The following is a 20,135-nucleotide window of genomic DNA, read 5'->3' as shown; positions in this document are numbered from 1 at the left end:
AGTTTGAACGGGGGTGTAACATGAATTAATCTCTGTTTTAAAAAGCTCACTTTGGCTGCTAAATGAACTGTTCTGAGTCAAGAGGAAGTTGGAGAGACCTATTAGAAAATTCATTGATTTTTTTTTTTAAATCAACATATTGAAATCTTTTTCTATTATGGTGGATTTATCACCACTTCTAAACTTCAGAAGCTTTGGCTTTATGTATTTGTTAATATGCTGTGAGGAGCCTAGATATAAGGCAATATTGGTGGACTAAACTTTAAAAAAACAATTTAAAATACCTTTCTTTGATCCACTTACCATTTTTCATCTTGAAATTTTATGGTGTGGTTTTCTTTTTGTTGCCATTTGGTAACCAGTAAATGAATTCATCTCTTCCTTTTCATACTTCCTACCTCACTTTGTACTGGGGTATGCCTTTTATAAATATTCTATGACAATCTTATTATTTGGTCAATGCATATTGAATGAGTTCTTACTGTGTTACCAATCCCATTTCAAGCACTAGGGATAGTATTGGAGGAAGTCATGAAGCTTATAGTCTAAACAATTCACACCTCCTATGTTTTGTTTTTTAACTTACAGGAGCTTCCATGGGCCTTCCTCAAAAATGAGTGTTAGCGAGGTAAGGGAAAGAAGGCAGCAGCAATCTTGTCTGATGATAGAAAAAATGTGTTCAGGGTTTTGGCGTTAACTCTGTGGTTAGTAATCCCACCACCCACAGAGCATTTTTCACCCACCGGGAGAACGATTCTGTTAGTGAGAGTTTTAAACCCTGTGGGTGAGGGGGTGCTTACAAGTGTAACCCACACCTCACAAGTTCTATTCTTTGCATCATGGTGGCCTCTTTCTCAGAGGGTTTCTCATGCGGGTTTGCCCCAACAAAAATATGCGCTGGAGCTAAAAGCTCCTCGAAAGTTGAGTAGATGGTGGGTTCCTTCTTGCCTAGTCTGCAGAAGTCCTATTGTGGGCCTGAGGATCAGGTGCAGTGAGGTTTTTAACATGACAAGATGGAGGATTCAAAACATTTTTGCAATATAAAGGGAGGGAAAAAAAGCCACTTTAACTACGGGTCCACTCTGAATTTGCCAGATCTTCCCCTTTAACGCATGCTGCTTTCTTAGTTCACTCCTCTTCCTTCCCGTCTGTAGACCACATATAAAGAGAAGGGAAGGGAAGGGGTGACCTCAACCTATGACCTGAAAACAACCCTGTATCGCCACTGTGTTAACTCTGAAAGAGCTGAGTGGAGGGTTCAGTCCTTCACATCACCTTGCAGCTCATGAGCTGCAGCCTGTTTGTCATTCACTCCACAGTTATTTCCCCAAGTACCACCCCCACACACAACACACACACCCTAAATCTGCTTTCATCTGAGATAATGGCCGGATGCTGGTATCACAATGCTTCTATTTCATAGGCTCAGAGACCTGCCTATTGTGCTGTTTAAAATATTTTTTTAATGTTTATTTTATTTTTGAGAGAGAATGTTAACAGGAGAGGGGCAGGGAGGGGGACAGAGGATCGGAAGTGGACTCTGCAGTGAGAGCAGAGACTCCAACGTGGGGCTTGAACTCACAAGCTGTAAGATCATGACCTGAGCCGAAGTTGGACACTTAGCTGACAGAGCCAGCCAGGCACCCCTACCTATTGTGCTATTTAAGATGGCACATGAATTACTTGTCAAGATTTTGTTTGCTGCATAATTTGGGATAGTCACCAGAAGGTGTGCTTTGCCATTCCTTGCCCTGTGCACATCAACACTAACCTGGAATCCAGTGTGATCAACTCAAGATCCCACCCACCTGAAGTTTCAGTCTTGTCTATATTCCTCCAAACCTTTCTCTTATCTTATCCAAGGTTGCTTGGATTGTTCTCCTTTCTTACTGTCTTTTCTAACAGTTTATCGCATGAGTCCATTGTGATTTGTCTTTTCTCTGAATTCTGATTCTCTTTGAAGTTTATACCAGAGTCCAGAGCTTCTTTATGCAATAATTATTTTGTGTCCAAATGACGATTTGGATAGGGGCACTTGTACCCCAATGTTTATAGCAGCACTCTCAACAATAGCCAAATGATGGAAAGAGCCTAAATGTCCATCAACTGATGAATGGATAAAGAAATTGTGGCTTATATACACAATGGAGTACTACATGGCAGTGAGAAAGAATGAAATCTGGCCCTTTGTAGCAACGTGGATGGAACTGGAGAGTGTGATGTTAAGTGAAATAAGCCATACAGAGAAAGACAGATACCATATGTTTTCACTCTTATGTGGATCCTGAGAAACTTAACAGAAACCCATGGGGGAGGGGAAGGAAAAAAAAAAGAGGTTAGAGTGGGAGAGAGCCAAAGCATAAGAGACTCTTAAAAACTGAGAACAAACTGAGGGTTGATGGGGGGTGGGAGGGAGGGGAGGGTGGGTGACAGGTATTGAGGAGGGCACCTTTTGGGATGAGCACTGGGTGTTGTATGGAAACCAATTTGACAATAAATTTCATATATTGAAATAAATAAATAAATAAATAAACATTAAAAAATTAAAAAAAAAAACAACAAATGACGATTTGGATTTCTTAAAGTAGGGCTCATATAATTTGCTTTGGGCTATACTGGGTATCTACTCCATAGATATTTGTTGACTGAATATGGGTTTCATCATATGGATTTTAACATCAGGCTCTATTGAGCATACAAGGTGAAAAGGACATAGATAAAACCCTGATGTTCAAAAAGTTTGCAATTTAAAATGGAGACAAAAGAGCAAATGTTTATGATGTGGTGGGGTAAGCACCATGGTAGAAGTATATACAATCATAATTGTCAGAACTGGAAGCATTTGAGCTGATTTTGGAAGGATGATTTGGGACTGTGAAGAGAAGGGAAGTAAGGGAGTCATGTACAGAGAAGAAAAGCAAGAGTGGGAACATAGTAAGAGAATGCCTATCTTGCAAACAATCTAGACACCTAAAGCATTAAAATGGGGTTATATGAGGATCTTGAACGCCATGCTAGGCAGTTTGGACTTTGGCAATGGGGAGCAATAGATAGTTTTTAAGCCAAAGTGTGGCGTGAATATGTGTTTTTATTGAAAACCTATCCAGAGCTAGTTTTCTCTGTAGGACAACCTGCCCCTTATTTGCTATAGGCAAAGGAATATTAGAAAAGTCTCCTAAGGTTGAAATTTTTTTCTTTCCTCATTCCACCCACTATATTCCCTCTCCTTAAATTATTTGAATTTAGAGAACTGAGCCAGAAATTGAATACATTTTAATTTTCTTAACACAAAACTAGCTGTAGGGCACTGAAGGAAAAAAAAAACCCTCAACTATTCATATGATGGAAAGTCAGGTCCAACTCTTGGTTTGGGAAACAGGAAGCCCGCATAATCTGCCCAGGAACCAACGTGGAAACTCCACACATCCTGATGTGGCCTCTGAACCTGTTGGCCTGACAGACTATAACAGAAGCTTACAGAGGGGCTGTCAACCCCAGAGCGACACCGTTGAGACACCCACACCATTGGGAAAGTGAGTAGAGACACAGATGTTAGTTGAAAAGGAGGATATGAAGATGTTTAGAGTCCATGTTGACTTTAGTATCCATTGGTTTCATTTGCTAGGAGGGTCATGGTGGTTGCAAAGAAAAAATTGAGCAGATATTCACCTTAAAAGTAGGAGAATTGTGTCATTCTGCCAGTAGTTTTTCCTTTTTAAATGTTTTCTATTTTAGTTGTCCCTATCATATGAAGAAGAAGGCCTATAGGAAAGCTGTCAGTACTGATCCGAATCCGTTGTGATCTGGAAGCTTTCCAAAAAGATACTTAACCAAAACCAAGACAGTTCATAAGACTTGTTACCTTAAACATTTGCTTTCAAAACGCTTTTATGTACATTTTGTGGAAGCTGGTTTAATAAACAAAAGCATAAAAATGGGAGCAAAACCAAATCCACCTGTCAAAAAGTTAGAAACCAGTTGTCATCTAGAAACTAATTTCTGTTTATATTTAAAATTGTGGTTTGACTGAATCATGATCAAGTAGATATCTGAACTCAGTAGATAACTCATTTCAGTACATAGGCATTGAGTGACTGCCTTTAACTGATCCAAATCACATTAAGGGCATCCATTTTAACTTATCAATGAGATGTTCAGGATTGGGAAAGAAGTTGCCTTTCTCACCAAGCCACCAGGCACCCACCAAACTTGTCTTACTTACTTTCTCCAGAGATGACCAAAGGACAAAAGATTTGCCCAGTTGAAACCTCTCTCTCCCCTCTACTTCTCCCAAAAAATGAGGATCTGGAGACCAGTACTTGGCACACAGTTGATCTTCAATGCTCTATTACCATAATTCTCTGATTGGCTACTTTGGCGGGGAACATAGATCTCACTGCCACTGCTGAGTGAGTTCCTACGTGTACAATGAGGTGCTAATGTGGTACAAGTAGCCAACAAGTATGTTGGTGACTAAAAAATGAGACGACCCTTTTATCTATCTGTTTTCAAGAAGGTTCCTCTTTTCTATCATCTAATCTGTGATCTCTGTCTCAGTAGAAAGATACAGAGGTGAGAAACAGAAGTGGCTAGCTGCCTTTCATACTTACCAGGTTCTCATAACTCACCTCATATCTGTCAGGATTTATTTTGGAAAAACTTAATATCTCATTGGTTTTCTGTAGCTCAGCACATCATCAGCTCATCACATCTTCTTAGATTCTTGTATTTCTTTTCCTGAACAATAACAAGCCTTCCTAGAGAAAAAGATAGAGATAGAGACAGAGACTTGACAGGAACAATGTGGAGGATAGTGTGGCTTAGGTGAAAACAGGGGCATGGAGACCTATTTGGACATAATTGCAATAGTTAAAGGGAAAGGAAATTGGATGCTGGGCAGTGACAATGAGAACGGGGGATAATGTGCTGCAATTGTGAGGTAATTTGGTAAAAGTTTGGGCATGTGATGAGTGAATAGATATGAAATGTGCGAGAGCGAGAAATAAGAGATGACTGAGGGTTTTTGTTTGGGTTACTATGTGGATGTTGATACACAATGAAGATTAGGTTTGGGGAAGGAAGTGGGCTAGCAAGATGAGTTTGATCAGTTCTAAGTGGAATGCAGTAGGAAGTTAATGGGAGGTAACTGGAACTATTACGTCTACATACTTAACTGCCTCTTCCACAAGACTGAGAGCTCCTTGAGCACATTCGTCTTTGCATCTCCAGTGCTTAACACAGAGCCCAGCACATACTAGGGCTCAGTGTCTTGTTTAATAAATGAAGAGTTAAGCTGACATTACAAATGTGATCAATGCCTTTTTTTCAATGAGTATCCCTAACTAAATGGAACAAATGCCATGTCATTATTGTAATTTAGAGCACATCAGTGAAATTCAGATGATGAGATTTTTCTTGTTGAAATCAGAACTTCCTAAAAATACTTTTCTTAATTTTTTAGATACTTTTAGGCTATATGGATTTTTAGATACTTTTAGACTACATGGCTCATCTGCAAGCTTTGTCAAATTGTTGCAAATCTCCAAAAAGTTTTCCATTATATTTATTGAAAAAAACCCCTGCATATAAGTGGTCCCAAGCAGTTCAAACCCATGTGTTCAAAGGTCAACTATACATTTATTCAGGTCTTCCGTGTTCTTCAATGCTGTTTTTAAATCCTCCCCATAAAATTATAGCATATCTTTCCTTAAATTTATCCCTAGAGATATATAAACCCCTATGTTTATTGCAGAATTATTTACAAATAGCCAAACTATAGAAGCAACCCAAATGTGCATCGATAAATGTATGGATAAAGATGTGGTATTTGTGCATATATATATATAATGTATATATATATATATGCATATATATATGCCACACTATATACACACAATGGAATATTATTCAGCCATAAAAAAAGAATGAAGTCTTGCCATTTGCAACAGCATAGATGGAGCTAGAGAGTATGATGCTAAGCAAAATAAACCAGTCAGAGAAAGACAAATACCATATGATTTCACTCTTAGGTGGAATTTAAGAAGCAAAATAAACAAAGGGGAAAAAAAGAGAGAGAGAAACCAAAAAACAGACTCTTAACTATAGAGAACAAATAGACGGTTACCAGAGAGGAGGTGAGGGGGGATGGGTAAAATAGGTGAAGGCGATTAGGAGTGCACTTGTCTTCATGAGCACCAAGCAATGCACGGAACTGTTGTATTCCTATATTGTACACCTGAAACTAATCTAACACTGTATGTTAACTACACTGTAATTAAAAAAAAAAAAAAAACTTGGTAATTTGGGTCAAAAGGTAGAAACTTCCTATAGAATAAATTAATAAATATGAATTATTATAAAATAAACAAGTCATGGTAATGTAAAAAAAACCCTAGATTTTTGTTACACATTATTGATATTTTGAGTGGTATTTTTTTCTATTACATTCTTTTATGTGATTACTGGTAGTCTGTGGGAATACTACTGATGTTTGAATACAAATCTTTCTGAACTGTCTTATTGATTCCAACTTAGTGCAGATTCTCTTTTATTTTCTCCAGAGGATCATATCTGCAAATAAGGAAAGACTTAGTTCTCTTCCAAGTTTTATGCTTATTTCTTTTTCTTCTCTTATCAGTTAAGAATTTCATTCCTATGTCAAAGTGAAGCAGTCATAACAGATGAAATGTTTTATTAAGATAATGCTTGCTGTAGGTTTATGATGTTAAGGAAATTCCCTTATAATCCTGGTTTACAGAGGTTTTTAGAAATTTTGATGACTACCACATTTTATCCAATGAATTTTCTGCACCTACTAAGATAATTCTATACTTATCTCCTTTAATCCACACTTAGGTGTGTGACACAGATTTTTCTTATCTTGAACCATTGTTATGTTCCTGAGATAAACTTTTTGGTTTTTTCATTCTGCCGAATGATTTGCTAATATTCTATATAAGATTCTCATCTACTTGCAAATATATCCTTTTCTTTTACGGTCCTTGTCTCATTCTGATTTCAAGGTTATACCAACTTTATAAAATGAGTTGGAACTATTACCTCTTCTCTTGTGCTCCGAAGCCGAGTTCCCAGATGGGATACAAACACACAGTCTAGTTTTCTAATTTTGTATATTATATATATATTTTTTAAATTGTGTATATTTAAGGTGTACAGCACAGTGATTTGATATACTTGCACGTAATGAAATGAGATACTACAGTCAAGGTAATTAACATATCATTTCCTTATATATTGCCAGTTTTGTGTGATAAGAGCACCTGAGATCTGTTCTCTCAGCATATTTCCAATATTCAGTACAGTATTATTAATTATAGTCATCATACTGCCCATTCAATCTCTAAGCTTAATCATCCTACATAACTGCAACTTTGTACCCTTTGACCCAAGTCTCCCGTTCCACATTACCCCTGCCTGTCTCTGGTAACCACATGAAACACTCATTTATTTAGGTCTTTACTTTCTCTCAGCAAGGTTTTCCAGTGTTCTTATATAGGTCTTTCACATCTTATGGATGTACTGTAATTTAATCAGTCCTGCAGAAATGGGCCTTTAGTTTCTCGCTCTTGCTCTATTTCATCTTTGTAAGCACAACGAAATTTATTTTTTTTTTTTTAATTTTTTTTTTCATTTTTGGGACAGAGAGAGACAGAGCATGAACGGGGGAGGGGCAGAGAGAGAGGGAGACACAGAATCGGAAACAGGCTCCAGGCTCCGAGCCATCAGCCCAGAGCCTGACGCGGGGCTCGAACTCACGGACCGCGAGATCGTGACCTGGCTGAAGTCGGACGCTTAACCGACTGCGCCATCCAGGCGCCCCAGCACAACGAAATTTAAAACCTCACATCTAACTTTTGTTTGTCATGTTTAAGTGCTATAATTGGTATTTAACACCACTCATTCTCCCCTCCTGCATTCTCATCTACAAGCAAGAAGTCAAAGAGCAAAGAAGCCCCTCCCCTGCCCCCCGCCTCGGTGTCCGATCTTTTGGGTTTTAAAACCACAGCTGAACCACCTCAATCTGTTTCCTGTTATTTAAAATCTCTAGGGAAAGGTATTGCATGAACAGACTTCAGAGCCTTTCCAAAGCCTTACCAACATGGTCATCAGAAAAAGTCTCTTTTGTCACTGTGCTGTTAATTATACCCATTTTCCCATTGTTCACTTATCAGCAATTGAAAGAATTTATCAGTGAATGGAAGAACATCTGCTTCTCATTTCTAAAAACTAGTTCTTTGTGCATTAGAAAACAGAAACTGTATTTGGGGGACTATCAATTTCCCATGTCTGTAGCTGTCTATAACTCTTTTCAGCTCCACATATAGGTCCTGATTTCCAATCTTGCCAATGAATTAACAAGCATGTGCTTGTTGGTAAACTGCTCTACATAAGTCCTTTTAATAAGCATGTGAACCACATTGGTTTCAGGTCTCCTCCCAGAGGTAGCCAACTTTCATATGTTATTGAGCCTCAAACCACACAAATCCATTTAGATGGTTTATCTGAGTTCCTTAGGTTATATCTTTTTGCTAATGCAGTTTAATATCATACCAATGGATCTTTAAATAACTTTATTTCTTATTACAAAGATGATATGTATCCAATAAAGGAAGTTCAGAAAATCAAAAATAAATAAAAAGGAAAACTTTCATCTGTAATCCCATCTTTAAAAATTCATTTGCAATCCCATCCCACTGTTAACATTTTTGTATATTTCCTGCTGATATTTCTACATATATATATGCTTTATATATATATATATATATATATATATATATATATTTTTTTTTTTTTTTTTTTTTTTTTTTTTTACTGTTTTTATTTATTTTGAGGGAGAGCACAAGCATGGGAGAGGAAGAAAGAGAGGGAGAGAGGGAGAATCCCGAGCAGGCTCCACACTGTCAGCACAGAGCCCATCACAGGGCTTGATTCTATGCCCCTGGGATCATGACCTGAACTGAGTTGGATCCTTAGGGCACCTGGGTGGCTCAGTCAGTCAAGCATGGACTCTTGGTTTTGGCTCAGGTCATGATCTTACGGTTTCTTGAGTTAGAGCCCCGTGTTGGGCTCCGCATTGGGCTCTGTGCTGGCAGTGGAGAGGATGCTTGGAATTCTTTCTCTTTCCCTCTCTCTCTGCCCTTCCCCTATTCGCACTGTCTCTGTCTCTCTCAAATAAATAAATAAACTTAAAAAAAACAAGAGTTGGACCCTTAACCAACAAAGCCACCCACATGCCCCTACTTACATCTATATTTTAACTATTTTAAAAATTATTATTGTTTTACTTACCTCTTCCCTAAGCTTAATGCATTTACTTAAATGATCAACCAACCATGGGACGGCATTCTATGCCATTAATATTCTTTTTCAGCATCATTTGTATTCACCTATTAATTGGGCATTTATTAATTTTTCCTGCTCTTCACCAATATAAACAAATGAAGTGCACATATCTATTGTTAAAAGCTCATTCATATTTATGATTATTCTGTTAGGACAGTGGGTCTTAACTCCATGCATCAAAATCACTTGTAGAGTTGTTTTTAATACAGATAACAACTGTTGACATGAATGTAAACTGGCATGTTAATGAGGATAACACTAGTTACTCTATTAAACAGATAATAGGATTTTATTTATCTTGCACATAACAGTCTAATGTTTGGCTATCCCGTGGATAAGAAGACCTTATTCTTTTCCTTTTCATTGTGATTCAAGGGCCCAAGTTCCTTCCATAGAGTGGCTCAGCTGTTCCAAAGGGGACTGGATGTCTTCATAGCTAGGAGATAAAGAGAAAGAGCATGAAGTCACAGCCATATCTGGGATCCCTCAGCCTAGAAATGACACACTGTCTCTGCTTTCCATTAGGAAGAACTAGTTGTGTGCCTCCTGAACCATGCAAGGAATGCTAAGAAATGTAATCTATGAATGGGCTGCCACTTGCCCTGCCAAGGACTTACTGCCTCCTACCAGAGAGGAAGAAGGAGTTTTAGTGGACAGTTAGGTATGGCTGCTACTTTGGCAAAACCAGCTTGCAAAGTAATTTGTCAGTATCCACAAAGTTTAATGTGACTCAGTAGTTCCATTTCTGAATATTTTTCCTACAGAAATTCTCACACAGGTAAAGAGAAGGATATCCATACAAGAATGTTCATTGTTTCTGTTATTTATAACAACAAATGGCTAAATACATTGAATTATTTCAGTGTATGTGATAACTATTATGATATTAGATCTGTATATCTTGAAATGTAAGGATGACCATAATGTATGTTATCGAATGGAAAAACATAGAAAAATATGCCCAGTCTGATTACACACAGGGAGTGAGGGGAGAAAGTGGAAGATGATAGGGGATCTCACCAATTTTTTTAAAAATATTTTGTTTATTTTTGAGAGAGAGCCAGAGGGGAAGTGTAGAGAGGGAGGGGACAGAGGATCCGAAGCAGGCTCCTCGCTGACAGCAGAGAGCCAGATATGGGGCTTGAACTCACAAACCGCAAGATCATGACCTGAGCCAAAGTCGGACGCTCAACCAACTGAGCCATCCAAGTGCCCCTCTCACCAATTTTTTAAACTTTTTTATTACTTGAAATTTGAAAAATAAGCCCAAATTACATCAGCATTTTGAAAACCCAGATTCCCAGACCTCACCCCAAATCTATGGAATCAGAATCTCCAAGGGATGGGACCCAGAAATTTGTAGTTCATAAGAGCTTCACAAGTGATTTTGATAAATTGCCAAGGTTGAGACTACAGCCTTAGGATAAATTTCTAAAAGTGGAATTACTATGTCAAAGAGTATGAAAAATGTTAAGGCTTTGATAAGAATTGCCAAATTGTCCTTTTATAATGTACCAATTCACATTCCCACCAGCAGTGTGTAAAAGCTCATTCCATCATCAGCACTGAGTGGTGCGAAGTGTTTTAATCTTTGCCAGTTTGATAAATGAAAAATGGTATATCTGATTTATTTGGACATAAGCGCTGGTTTGTTGCATTTGGTTCTCTTTAGGGGACATTCTGTCCCATCTGTCTTTCTCTTGAACTGGGTAGATTCATCCCCCTAAGTTAATGTTTCATTATAAAAATCACTTTGGGAACTCGTTAAAAATGTAGATTTTGAGCACCTCCCCCCCCGCCCCACACTTCCAATTCTAATTGATCAGGTCCAGGATAGGGTTTGGGAATATGGACAGGAGAGATAGGGTCAAAGACTTTACAAAGGACAGGTGCATCCCAGGCAGGAGCATCAGAAGAAAAGGGAACAACGGTGGATTTAGAATATGGGTATTTCATATCCCTAGAATAGACCCTTTGCTTCTGACTTGCTGTACCCTCTTCCCAGGACAGCTCTTCTGGCCTCCTAGCATCCACCAAGCTCCAGCCCTAGTCCTTTCTACTTGTCATGAAAATTCACATCGATCTCTTTCCCTCTGCACTCCTACGGCCCTCGATGTCCAAACAGCTCATCCTGACACTTAATCACACGCTGCAATTACTTTAGATAGATGAGAATCGACTTACAGTAATAAAGATATAGTCTAATGAAAGCTGGAGAAGTATTATTTCAGGACAAAAAGAAATGCCCCAGGATAGCCTGGAAAATAATCCTGCAATAAATTACTTTTGTGTTGACACTAAATTAGAAACAATGGCAACTCTATAGAAGGTGAAATTTGAAGTCACACAGCCTTAAAGAATTAGAAACGAGCGTTGCTCTGTCAAAACAGAGGTCTCTTTTTATCTTCCAAAATGGCAAAGATTAAAAATCCTTGCTACCACTCAGGGATGGCTGTGGACTGAGCAACCCAAGTGGTTCTTATGATCAGACAAGTTTGGAAAAGAGTACCTCTCCACCGATGTTCTCAACATTGTCTGCTTATTAGAATCATCAGACACACATTTAAAAATGAGCCATGCTCAGCCCCACCCCAGGGATTCTGTTTCAATTGGGATTTTTTTTAAAGCTTCTTGGATGATTCTAATGTATAGCTAAGACTGAGACTCATTGTCTGAAGTCATGCAAAAAACAAAAAAAAAACAAAAAAAACCACCTTGTGTAGATCTCACATGTATTTCATTATTCTTTGCTATTTTAAGAGGAGGGGATATTTGAGTTTCTAGAGGAAGTAATGGATTCCCAGAGATTTATTTACTATCTCCCTCAAATCTCGTGTCATTTGTGAGATGTTTGAGTAACTTTATTTTCATTTATTCAGTCATTCAATCCTCAGCAAGTATGCATTGAGGAGTTTCTCTGTCAGGAGCACTGTTCATGTTGGGGACACTGCCCTCGTGATGTGGGTGACCTACAAGGTGGAAGTTAAATAAATAATTGCACTGAAGCTGAGTTTGTGAGTAGTCTCCAGTGATGTCCTGTTTTAACTATGAAAGTTAACCAGCACGGACCATTTTCAAAACATGCCACGTTTGTCCAAATTGAATACAATGTGCTTAAAAAAAACCTTTTCTATGAGGTTATTCCTTCTAATGGAATGTGAATCTACAATTATGTTATTAGAAGATAATTTTGTAGGCTACTCAGGGTTATTTCTTTCTAACCTGAAGTAACATTTCTCAACTTTCATTAGGCTATTTTTTATTACGGCTGAGGTGATTCTTCTTTATGTAAACTTTAGATTGCAGAGTAATTGTAGAGCGACAAGGCCAGCTCATGAGGGCATGTGAGCCCAGCTTGGAATGTAATGGATGCTCTATGATCCTGTAGAGAAGGGTGGTACCGGATCATAGTTCTAAAGGCATTGCGTCATCAAACGGTTTCCCTGTTGTCAGCACCAGTGGACGAAGGGCACATGTGACCTTTGCTTCACCTTGAGAATGGAAACAATAAAAGGGAACCATAAAGATTTCCGTTCTGTCGGTGATGGTTGTACCAAAGGGTTTCATGTTATGAGCAGAGTACATCCAAGCAAATGAAGTTTTACTGACGATCCAGAAGCATTCAAAGTCTTTTCCGTGACCATAAAGTTCATTTGAACCATGGGTTTCCTGAACTCAGGTTCATCAGTCCCAGTGGACTAATCCCTTACTCCTGCAAGTATTGAGCAGCCCTGTATAATAGACACAACCTTATCTGACCTTTTCATGTAGCCCTGCTTGGCTAGGCAACAAAAAAAACCTAGCATGTAAAACCAGAGCACACTTTCAGACCTCCAAGAGCTGGTGTATGTTGATTACTATACTTCTGGTGTCACATATATAAGGAGATCCCTAACTTAGTAAGAGTTTCTTCATTATCTGGGCATTGGTAGGAAGTTGATAATTCTGAGGCCTGAGGTCATGTGCTAGCCCAGAGTCCAAAATACTAAATGCAGCCTAAGATCCTTACGGGTAACATGGAGCTGTAAGCTACTGAAAGTTTGCATTCTGTGCACAGATGAAAAAGGACCAAATGAGACACAGTAGAAGAGGCCTTTGGGGGAGCCTGATAAAGCAGCATCAAGCACAAAACCAAAGCGGAAGTTTCCAAAGCAGTAGAACTTTCAAAGTGTTCAAGCATAACTGACAGGGTGTAGCCTGCAGGAATGCACCAAGCAGAGGGACACATGGGAGACTGCCCTTAGAAAGCTGTGTGTCCTGTTGCTAGACTGCCCAGGTTGCTTTCTGGTAGGTCACATTCAGTCATCATATGCTCTAATAGCTGCCTTGGTTTTCCTTAATTTCTTATCTGCCTGTGAGCCCTAACTTTCCTCAGCTGAGATACATCCAGTTTCTTGACCATTTGGGTCAGTATTGTTTATAAACCTGACTGACATCATGAGGGACAATATGGCCACCAGCTAGTAGGGCACTGCTTAGAAGAAGGGTACAAATAACAGAGGCAGTTGGAGTGCGTTGCTGAGGTCAGAACTTGTAAGCCCACCCACCTTCAGGCCCGTATATACATATCTTGGAAATGGCTTGACCAACAGACCAGGAGCTGGAAGAATGGAGATGCGCTTTTTTGCTTCAGTGAGTCCTGTGTGGAGGAGGTGGCTGTGTTCAAATACTTTTAGGAATTCTTATAAGCACTAGGTGAAAGCACATAAGTGAAAGGAAGACCTTTGTGCTTAGTCTGGAAGGAAATCTAGAATTCAAACTGGCCTTTAAAAAAATATCCTTTCTGTCTCCCTGCTTGAAGTCATGGGAAAAAACAAAAAAACAAAAACAAAAGCAAAAAAACAAAAAACAAAAAACAAAAAACCTAAAGGACAAAACACAGATTAAATCCAACTCCTCCTTCAGAGCCCAGATCAAGTCACACTTTTGCATTGGATCAGTTCCTAACCCCAAAGAGGAATAATTTTCTTCTCTGAGCTTTGAACAATAGCTGTGTTCACACTGCTAAGAAAGCAGCCATCTCATGGCTGCTTACACATCTACGTTTTGTATTAAATTGTGAGTTTCTGAGAGCAAAACAGCCAGGAATCACTTTGACAAATGGGCTCCTGGTGAGCTGATTTTTGATGAATTCACCTGCAGGTGGAATTAGATTTCATTCAATTTGGACCTCTAATACCTAGCATAATCTCTGGCATACAGCGGGGTTCTCCATAAGTGTTGGTGGAATTGAAAACCAGATAAACATTTTCTCTGTTTATAAAAATAATGCATTTCCATGCTTGCTGTCAAAACATAAAATCAAAGTATGGAATATAGAGGGGGAAATCAATAAATTTACGTTTTCAAGCACACAGACTAGTGCACATCAGCACATCAGTTCTGGGAACAAAAAAATAACAGTCGCAATGATGACAACACAGATATGCAGACACATGAAATTTTGCCAATGAGGGTGGGAATCAACCTTTCCACCGGCCCCACAAAACACTACATGGCTACCAAACTGAATTGGAAGCAAAATGTCATCCTCTTCAATTTTCATATTTACTGTCTCCTAACTCCTAAGGCATCTCCTAATCTCTGTACCCCTTAAGGGGCATGATCACCTGCAATGACCCTATGGCAGGTGAAATACTGTGGCAGGAGAGCCCCAGGCTTTGATTGCAAATGGAAGTGATGTCACATGTGATGACGTATGTTGCGATGGCATTCTCACTAGAACTGACTTCATATTTCTAATAAATGTTCAGCTGAAAAATACACAGAGAATGGAAAACACGAATTATGCAACTGAGAGTTGTGATTTCCTGTTCAACATTATGGAGGAGGTGAGAATAGAACAGTAAGAGAGAAACTATTCTTAAATGCTTCTTTTTGATGAATTGTTTCTTCTTTTGGTTTCTCCACTCTCTATACTGTCTACAGAGTCTACTACATGATTTGTTTATTACACTATGTTTATGTATCTTAGAGAAATAACATTTTAGTCATGGAAAAGACCTTAGACATAATGCATACATATGCAACAAATAACCAGCAGAATGTGTTTTTTAGGGAAACGAACGTTCTCTTGGCATATGGTCCCATTTACCATGACTTTGGTAAGACTGCAGGCTATACATTTTTCTAAGTTTTATGTTTTCTTCAGCTTTAAAAATTATATTAGCAGCTTAACATTGAGTACAACAACAGTTAAGGTTGGAGGTTTTCATTACTTTCACTGATAATTATCCCCCCATCTCTATCGTAATTCAATTAAGTAAACTAAGTCTGAAGAGGTGCCTAAGTTATAAAACAATTGTGTCCCGGACTAAATTATAACAGCAGCTTCCTGTATGTCACACCTTTGCTCAGACCACAGCTTTCTTAAGAAATGATGTATTTAAACATCAGATTTGATAGCTAGAAATTCAAGGGAAACCTCCTCCTGTCTATGGTAGTTTTGAGCAGAAGGGAGAAGCCTGTCAAAATGATATGTCTGGAAACATTTTCTCTATATAAATCGCTTTTTCTATTTTAAAAAACTATAACATTCTCTGCTGTCCTTGGGTAAACTTCCTCTGTTCACCAATGGACAAATTACCATTGTCATCCTCCAAATGACAACAAAAGGCAAAAGTTGGCTCTGGTGGCACCTGTTGCCTTCCTGCATCTCCCTGTGAGGCCAAAAATTTCCTAGATTTTCTTAAACCAGGTCAGCCTTACTCAGATTTGGTTACCTTGTTTAAGTGTCTGAGTATTATTTATATCAAAAAAAATTTTTGTTGTATGAATTCAGCATTTCCCTTCTCTTAAATTCAATGCATCTTGAATAAGTTTTGTCTCCCATGCCTCAGGCTCTGCTCTGTGCCCCTACGATAACCCTCAGGGGTAAAGGAACAACTACAATGTAGATACTAAAAGAGAGGCTCAGATTCAAAAAAAGGGAAAGATGGAGGAAATGATGTTTGTTTGTTTCTCAGCACGCAGATCAGTGTCTGGAGATAATTGTTCAGTACAAATTTATGGACTAAACAAACAAATGAGTGGGTGGCATCAGTAATGTCACTGGCTGTAAGTGTGTGGGTAGGACCTTCAGAAACAGAGGTGTGGGCAGGTGTTACAGGTGGGCAAAACTGTGTATGCAAAGGCACAGTGATAGGAAAGCAGTCTGCGGAGACATAAAAGCCTGGGCTGGGGAATCTGTGGGCATCCTTTGCCCACACACTTGAGTTGTGGGAAGATGGCCAGAGCACCCGAGAACCATGGCAACGGCCTTCATGGGAGGGAGCCCAGGGAACTGGCATAGGGGTGTACGGCAGAAAGATTCTTTTTCTTACTATTTGCTCTACTATGAGACTAGAAAGTGTGTGTCTAAGCTGAGTCACAGAATAATTATTAACTACCCTTGAGAAATGACCTTAACTTTTCTTCCCATGGTTTGTGTGAACAGCCCTGAAGCCCAGTGTCTTGTATTCCACTTCCGGTTCTACCGCTTATTAGCTGGTTGACCTTACTCTCCCTCTGCTTCAATTTTCTTAGCTGGAGAATGGTGGTAATAATAAGACTTCCTCACCTAGTTGTTAAAAATAAAATGGAAAAGAGGTCACAGTGATAACAAAAGCTTCATTTTTCACAGATTGATTGATTGTTCCTTTGGAGCTCATCATCCTCCACTGCACATAGATTATGCCACGTTATCTGTTTATGTAAAAAATATATACATATGCATATATCCATACATATGCATGTGTACATCTTAGAATAATGGTGAGCACTCAGTGGATGCTGGGTGTGGTGTGCTAACTGCTTTCATTAAGTCATTTAATCCTCAAAACAACTCTGTGAGGTCATTACTGCTGTTTCCTCCATTTTACAGATGAGAAAACTGAGGTTTACCAAGGTTACATAGCTAAGAGGTGACAGAACTAAGACACAATCTCACTTTTTCTGAATCTAGAGCCTGCATCCCAAATATACACATGTAGATAATTTCTCCAAATTTTATCTTTATATTTCTCTGAAAAAAAAATACAGTTTATGATCATTTTAACAACTGTATCGAAGTAGGATGATATACAATAAACACCTATTTAAAGTGTACAACTTGGCAAGTTTTGGCATAAGTATCCACCCATGAAACCATTACCACAATCAAGATAATGAACATATCCGTCACCCTTAAAAGTTTCTTTGGGCCACTTTGTAATCTGTTCCTCCCACCCCTCCCTGTCCTGGGTCCACCCCCAAGCAACCACTGATCTGCTTTTGCTCATTAAAAATTAGTTTGCATTTTCTAGAATTTCAACATAAATAGAATTCTACATTTTGCACTCCTTTTTAACTGGGTTCTTCACTCGGCATAATTATTTTGAGATATATCCATATTTCTGCATGCATCAACAGTTCATTGCTTTTTGTTCCTGAGTAGTATTCCATTGTATGGATGTACTGAAACTTGTTTATTTATGATAATTTTTATCAATTCTCTATACTCTAGAATGTGGAAGAAGTAAAAACACCAATCACATTCATAAATTTGGTAGTATTCCGTTACTTAATTTATATTTATTTTAATACTTTATTGTACACGTTTTCTTGAAATATGAAGTAGGTATCTAAATTGAAAAGGAATGACATAGGGAGTTGAGATAGGGGAGAGGAGAGAATGGATAAGAATTGTATCCCGGGTGTAATACCACTCCAATTTTTTAAAGCCATAAGTTAGTTTTGAAATTTTCTCCTTGAATGCATGCATATCAAATCTATATTTTTGCATTCTATATGTAAAGTTCTAAAATTGAAATACTATTTCAAATCAAAGTAATCCAACGTGGTGCTATAAACCATAAAAACTCTCTCCGTGATACAGCCACTGAAATTCATACATCTTTTCTTTGGCCAAACAGTTGTAAGTGGTCAGTGATTTCTTCCATGTTAGGTACATTTATACCATGAAAGAATACTTTAAAGAAAGACAGGTGACTCTTTTTTCGGACTTGCAGATTGCAACCCATATGACACCTAGCTCCAGATTGTGTGGCGGAAAGCCCGTGGATGTCAGTGAAATGGGCTGGAATCTGGCTCCCCTGAGCCCCAGTCGCCCTGAGAACAAGGAGGAAGGCTGTGTTGGGCTTTAAGTAAGAAGGTATTTGAGAGTACATGGTACATAGAAGATATTGATAAATGGTATTTTCCTCCTCCTGCCCCTCCCAAGGCCTTTTTCCTTAAGACTTCTTCAGGCTCCCAGGAAGTATAAGGGCTTTTACCCATTCCTTTTCAGCACTTTGCAAACACTTTTTTTACTAGCATCTATGACAGAGCCAGGCATGAACCTGTCACTGGGATATTTGTTGAATAAATGCCCAAAGGAGACTTTTTCTTCCTAGCATTGGCATCAAAACAAATCCATGGCTGTGCAGACCGAGGACTGGAAGGAATTTTTTCCTGACCTTGTTCCCATGAGAATCACGAAGGAGTTTTTCCTGGGGCTTGAGGCAGTGGTGTGACTGGCGTTGCACAGGGCTTTGTTAGATGGTGCGGTGGTTAGAGCCTTTGTGAGAGGTGACAGAGCAGGTTGGGAACCAAGGGTTTGATTTTTGTGGCCTTTCTCTGTGAATGGAACCCACTGGGAAATGTAACATCTTATTAAGGACCAGTTAGTGTAGCTAGAGGGTTGGTACACCCTCCATTAGTAAACCAGATACCTTGCTATTGTGAGAAGCCCGAGTAAGTTTCCAGGTAGTCCATCAAGAGACCCTTGTGAGTCTTTAAAAACATAGAAACTTGACCGTGTTGAGTGAGAAAGAGAAAATGGCAACATCGTTTCCAAAATCAGCAGGTTCGCTCCAGCACAGTTTCCGGGTCTGCAGTCAGGCCACTGCCCAGCGATGGTTTGTTTGGTGAGAAGTGTACATGCGCTGTGTGTCCTAGGCCTCCGTCATCTGTGCCTTGTCTTGCTGCCTTCCCCTCACAGACGTGGGAGGCCAAAAACAAAAGCCAGAGTCAGAACTCTAAGTGACTCCAAAAGCCAACAGTGGGGTTGCTTTCGAAAGATGGAGTGCGGCATGGGAAATAAGGGGATGAAAACATTTTAAGAAGCACTGGAATAAGAGAAATCCAATGCGATTTAAAAATTAAAAAACAGCTAATGTGTCTAAACTGTTCCTTCCACTATTACAGAAGACTTCTGGCGGGGTGGTCAAACCTGGCTTGAGTTCCAGGTTGGCCTCTAACAAGGTAAATGGCCCAGGGAGGCCACCTCGCTTCAAGAATGCACAGTTCTCCCATCTGCGAGCTAGTAATTCATAGTACCTGTCTAACCGAACTATCTGGAAGAGAACTAAATGGGACCGGAGTGTGGAGAGACAAACCACACACAGAACTTCTCACATAGAAGGTGTTCAGTAGATCTTTGTTGTGTAGAAGACTGAAGGAGGCCTCTTCCTCTTAGTTATCCAAATGGAAGCATTCTGGCTCCCCTCCTTCTCTTTAAACAATATTTGATCATATTTTATGTGCCTATGAAAAGCTCGAAGAATTTTCGTCAAAACGACTAGAATTTCCTTTCAGCCTCAGTTCTTTATTTGTAAAATGGGGACAATTGCACCTGCCTCCCAGGGACTCCGTGAGAACCACAGAAAATCAGCGAAAGTACTTGGTGCACACCAGGTACTTGCTAAGGCTTGTCAGTGTGTGAATTATTCAGATAAGCAGAGTGGTTTTGATAAATAGGAAAGTAAACAAAGCTAATATTTGGTAATTTTCCATTTGAAACCAAGAGGTTTCTG

At 39.0% G+C, this 20,135-nt stretch overlaps 1 protein-coding gene across 13 annotated transcripts in view; it reads left to right on the top strand.

The window, feature by feature from the left end:
• STAT4 (signal transducer and activator of transcription 4) overlaps positions 1-20,135 on the top strand; it is a 114,195-nt gene that overhangs the window by 34,143 nt on the left and 59,917 nt on the right. The window contains exon 1 of one of the 13 annotated variants that reach the window (XM_042949501.1): positions 599-628. The exons of the other annotated variants lie outside the window; for them this stretch is intronic. Within the exon in view, the coding sequence (XP_042805435.1) occupies positions 614-628 (15 nt within the window). The 5' untranslated portion in view covers positions 599-613. Of the gene's footprint in view, positions 1-598; positions 629-20,135 lie in introns of those variants that run through there. 13 annotated transcript variants of the gene reach the window in all.

Source organism: Panthera leo, chromosome C1 (assembly GCF_018350215.1).
Source record: "Panthera leo isolate Ple1 chromosome C1, P.leo_Ple1_pat1.1, whole genome shotgun sequence".
In the NCBI taxonomy this organism is placed as follows: Eukaryota; Metazoa; Chordata; class Mammalia; order Carnivora; family Felidae; genus Panthera; species Panthera leo.
Note: the sequence above shows the minus strand (reverse complement) of the source record. Positions and strands in the feature narration are given on the sequence as shown.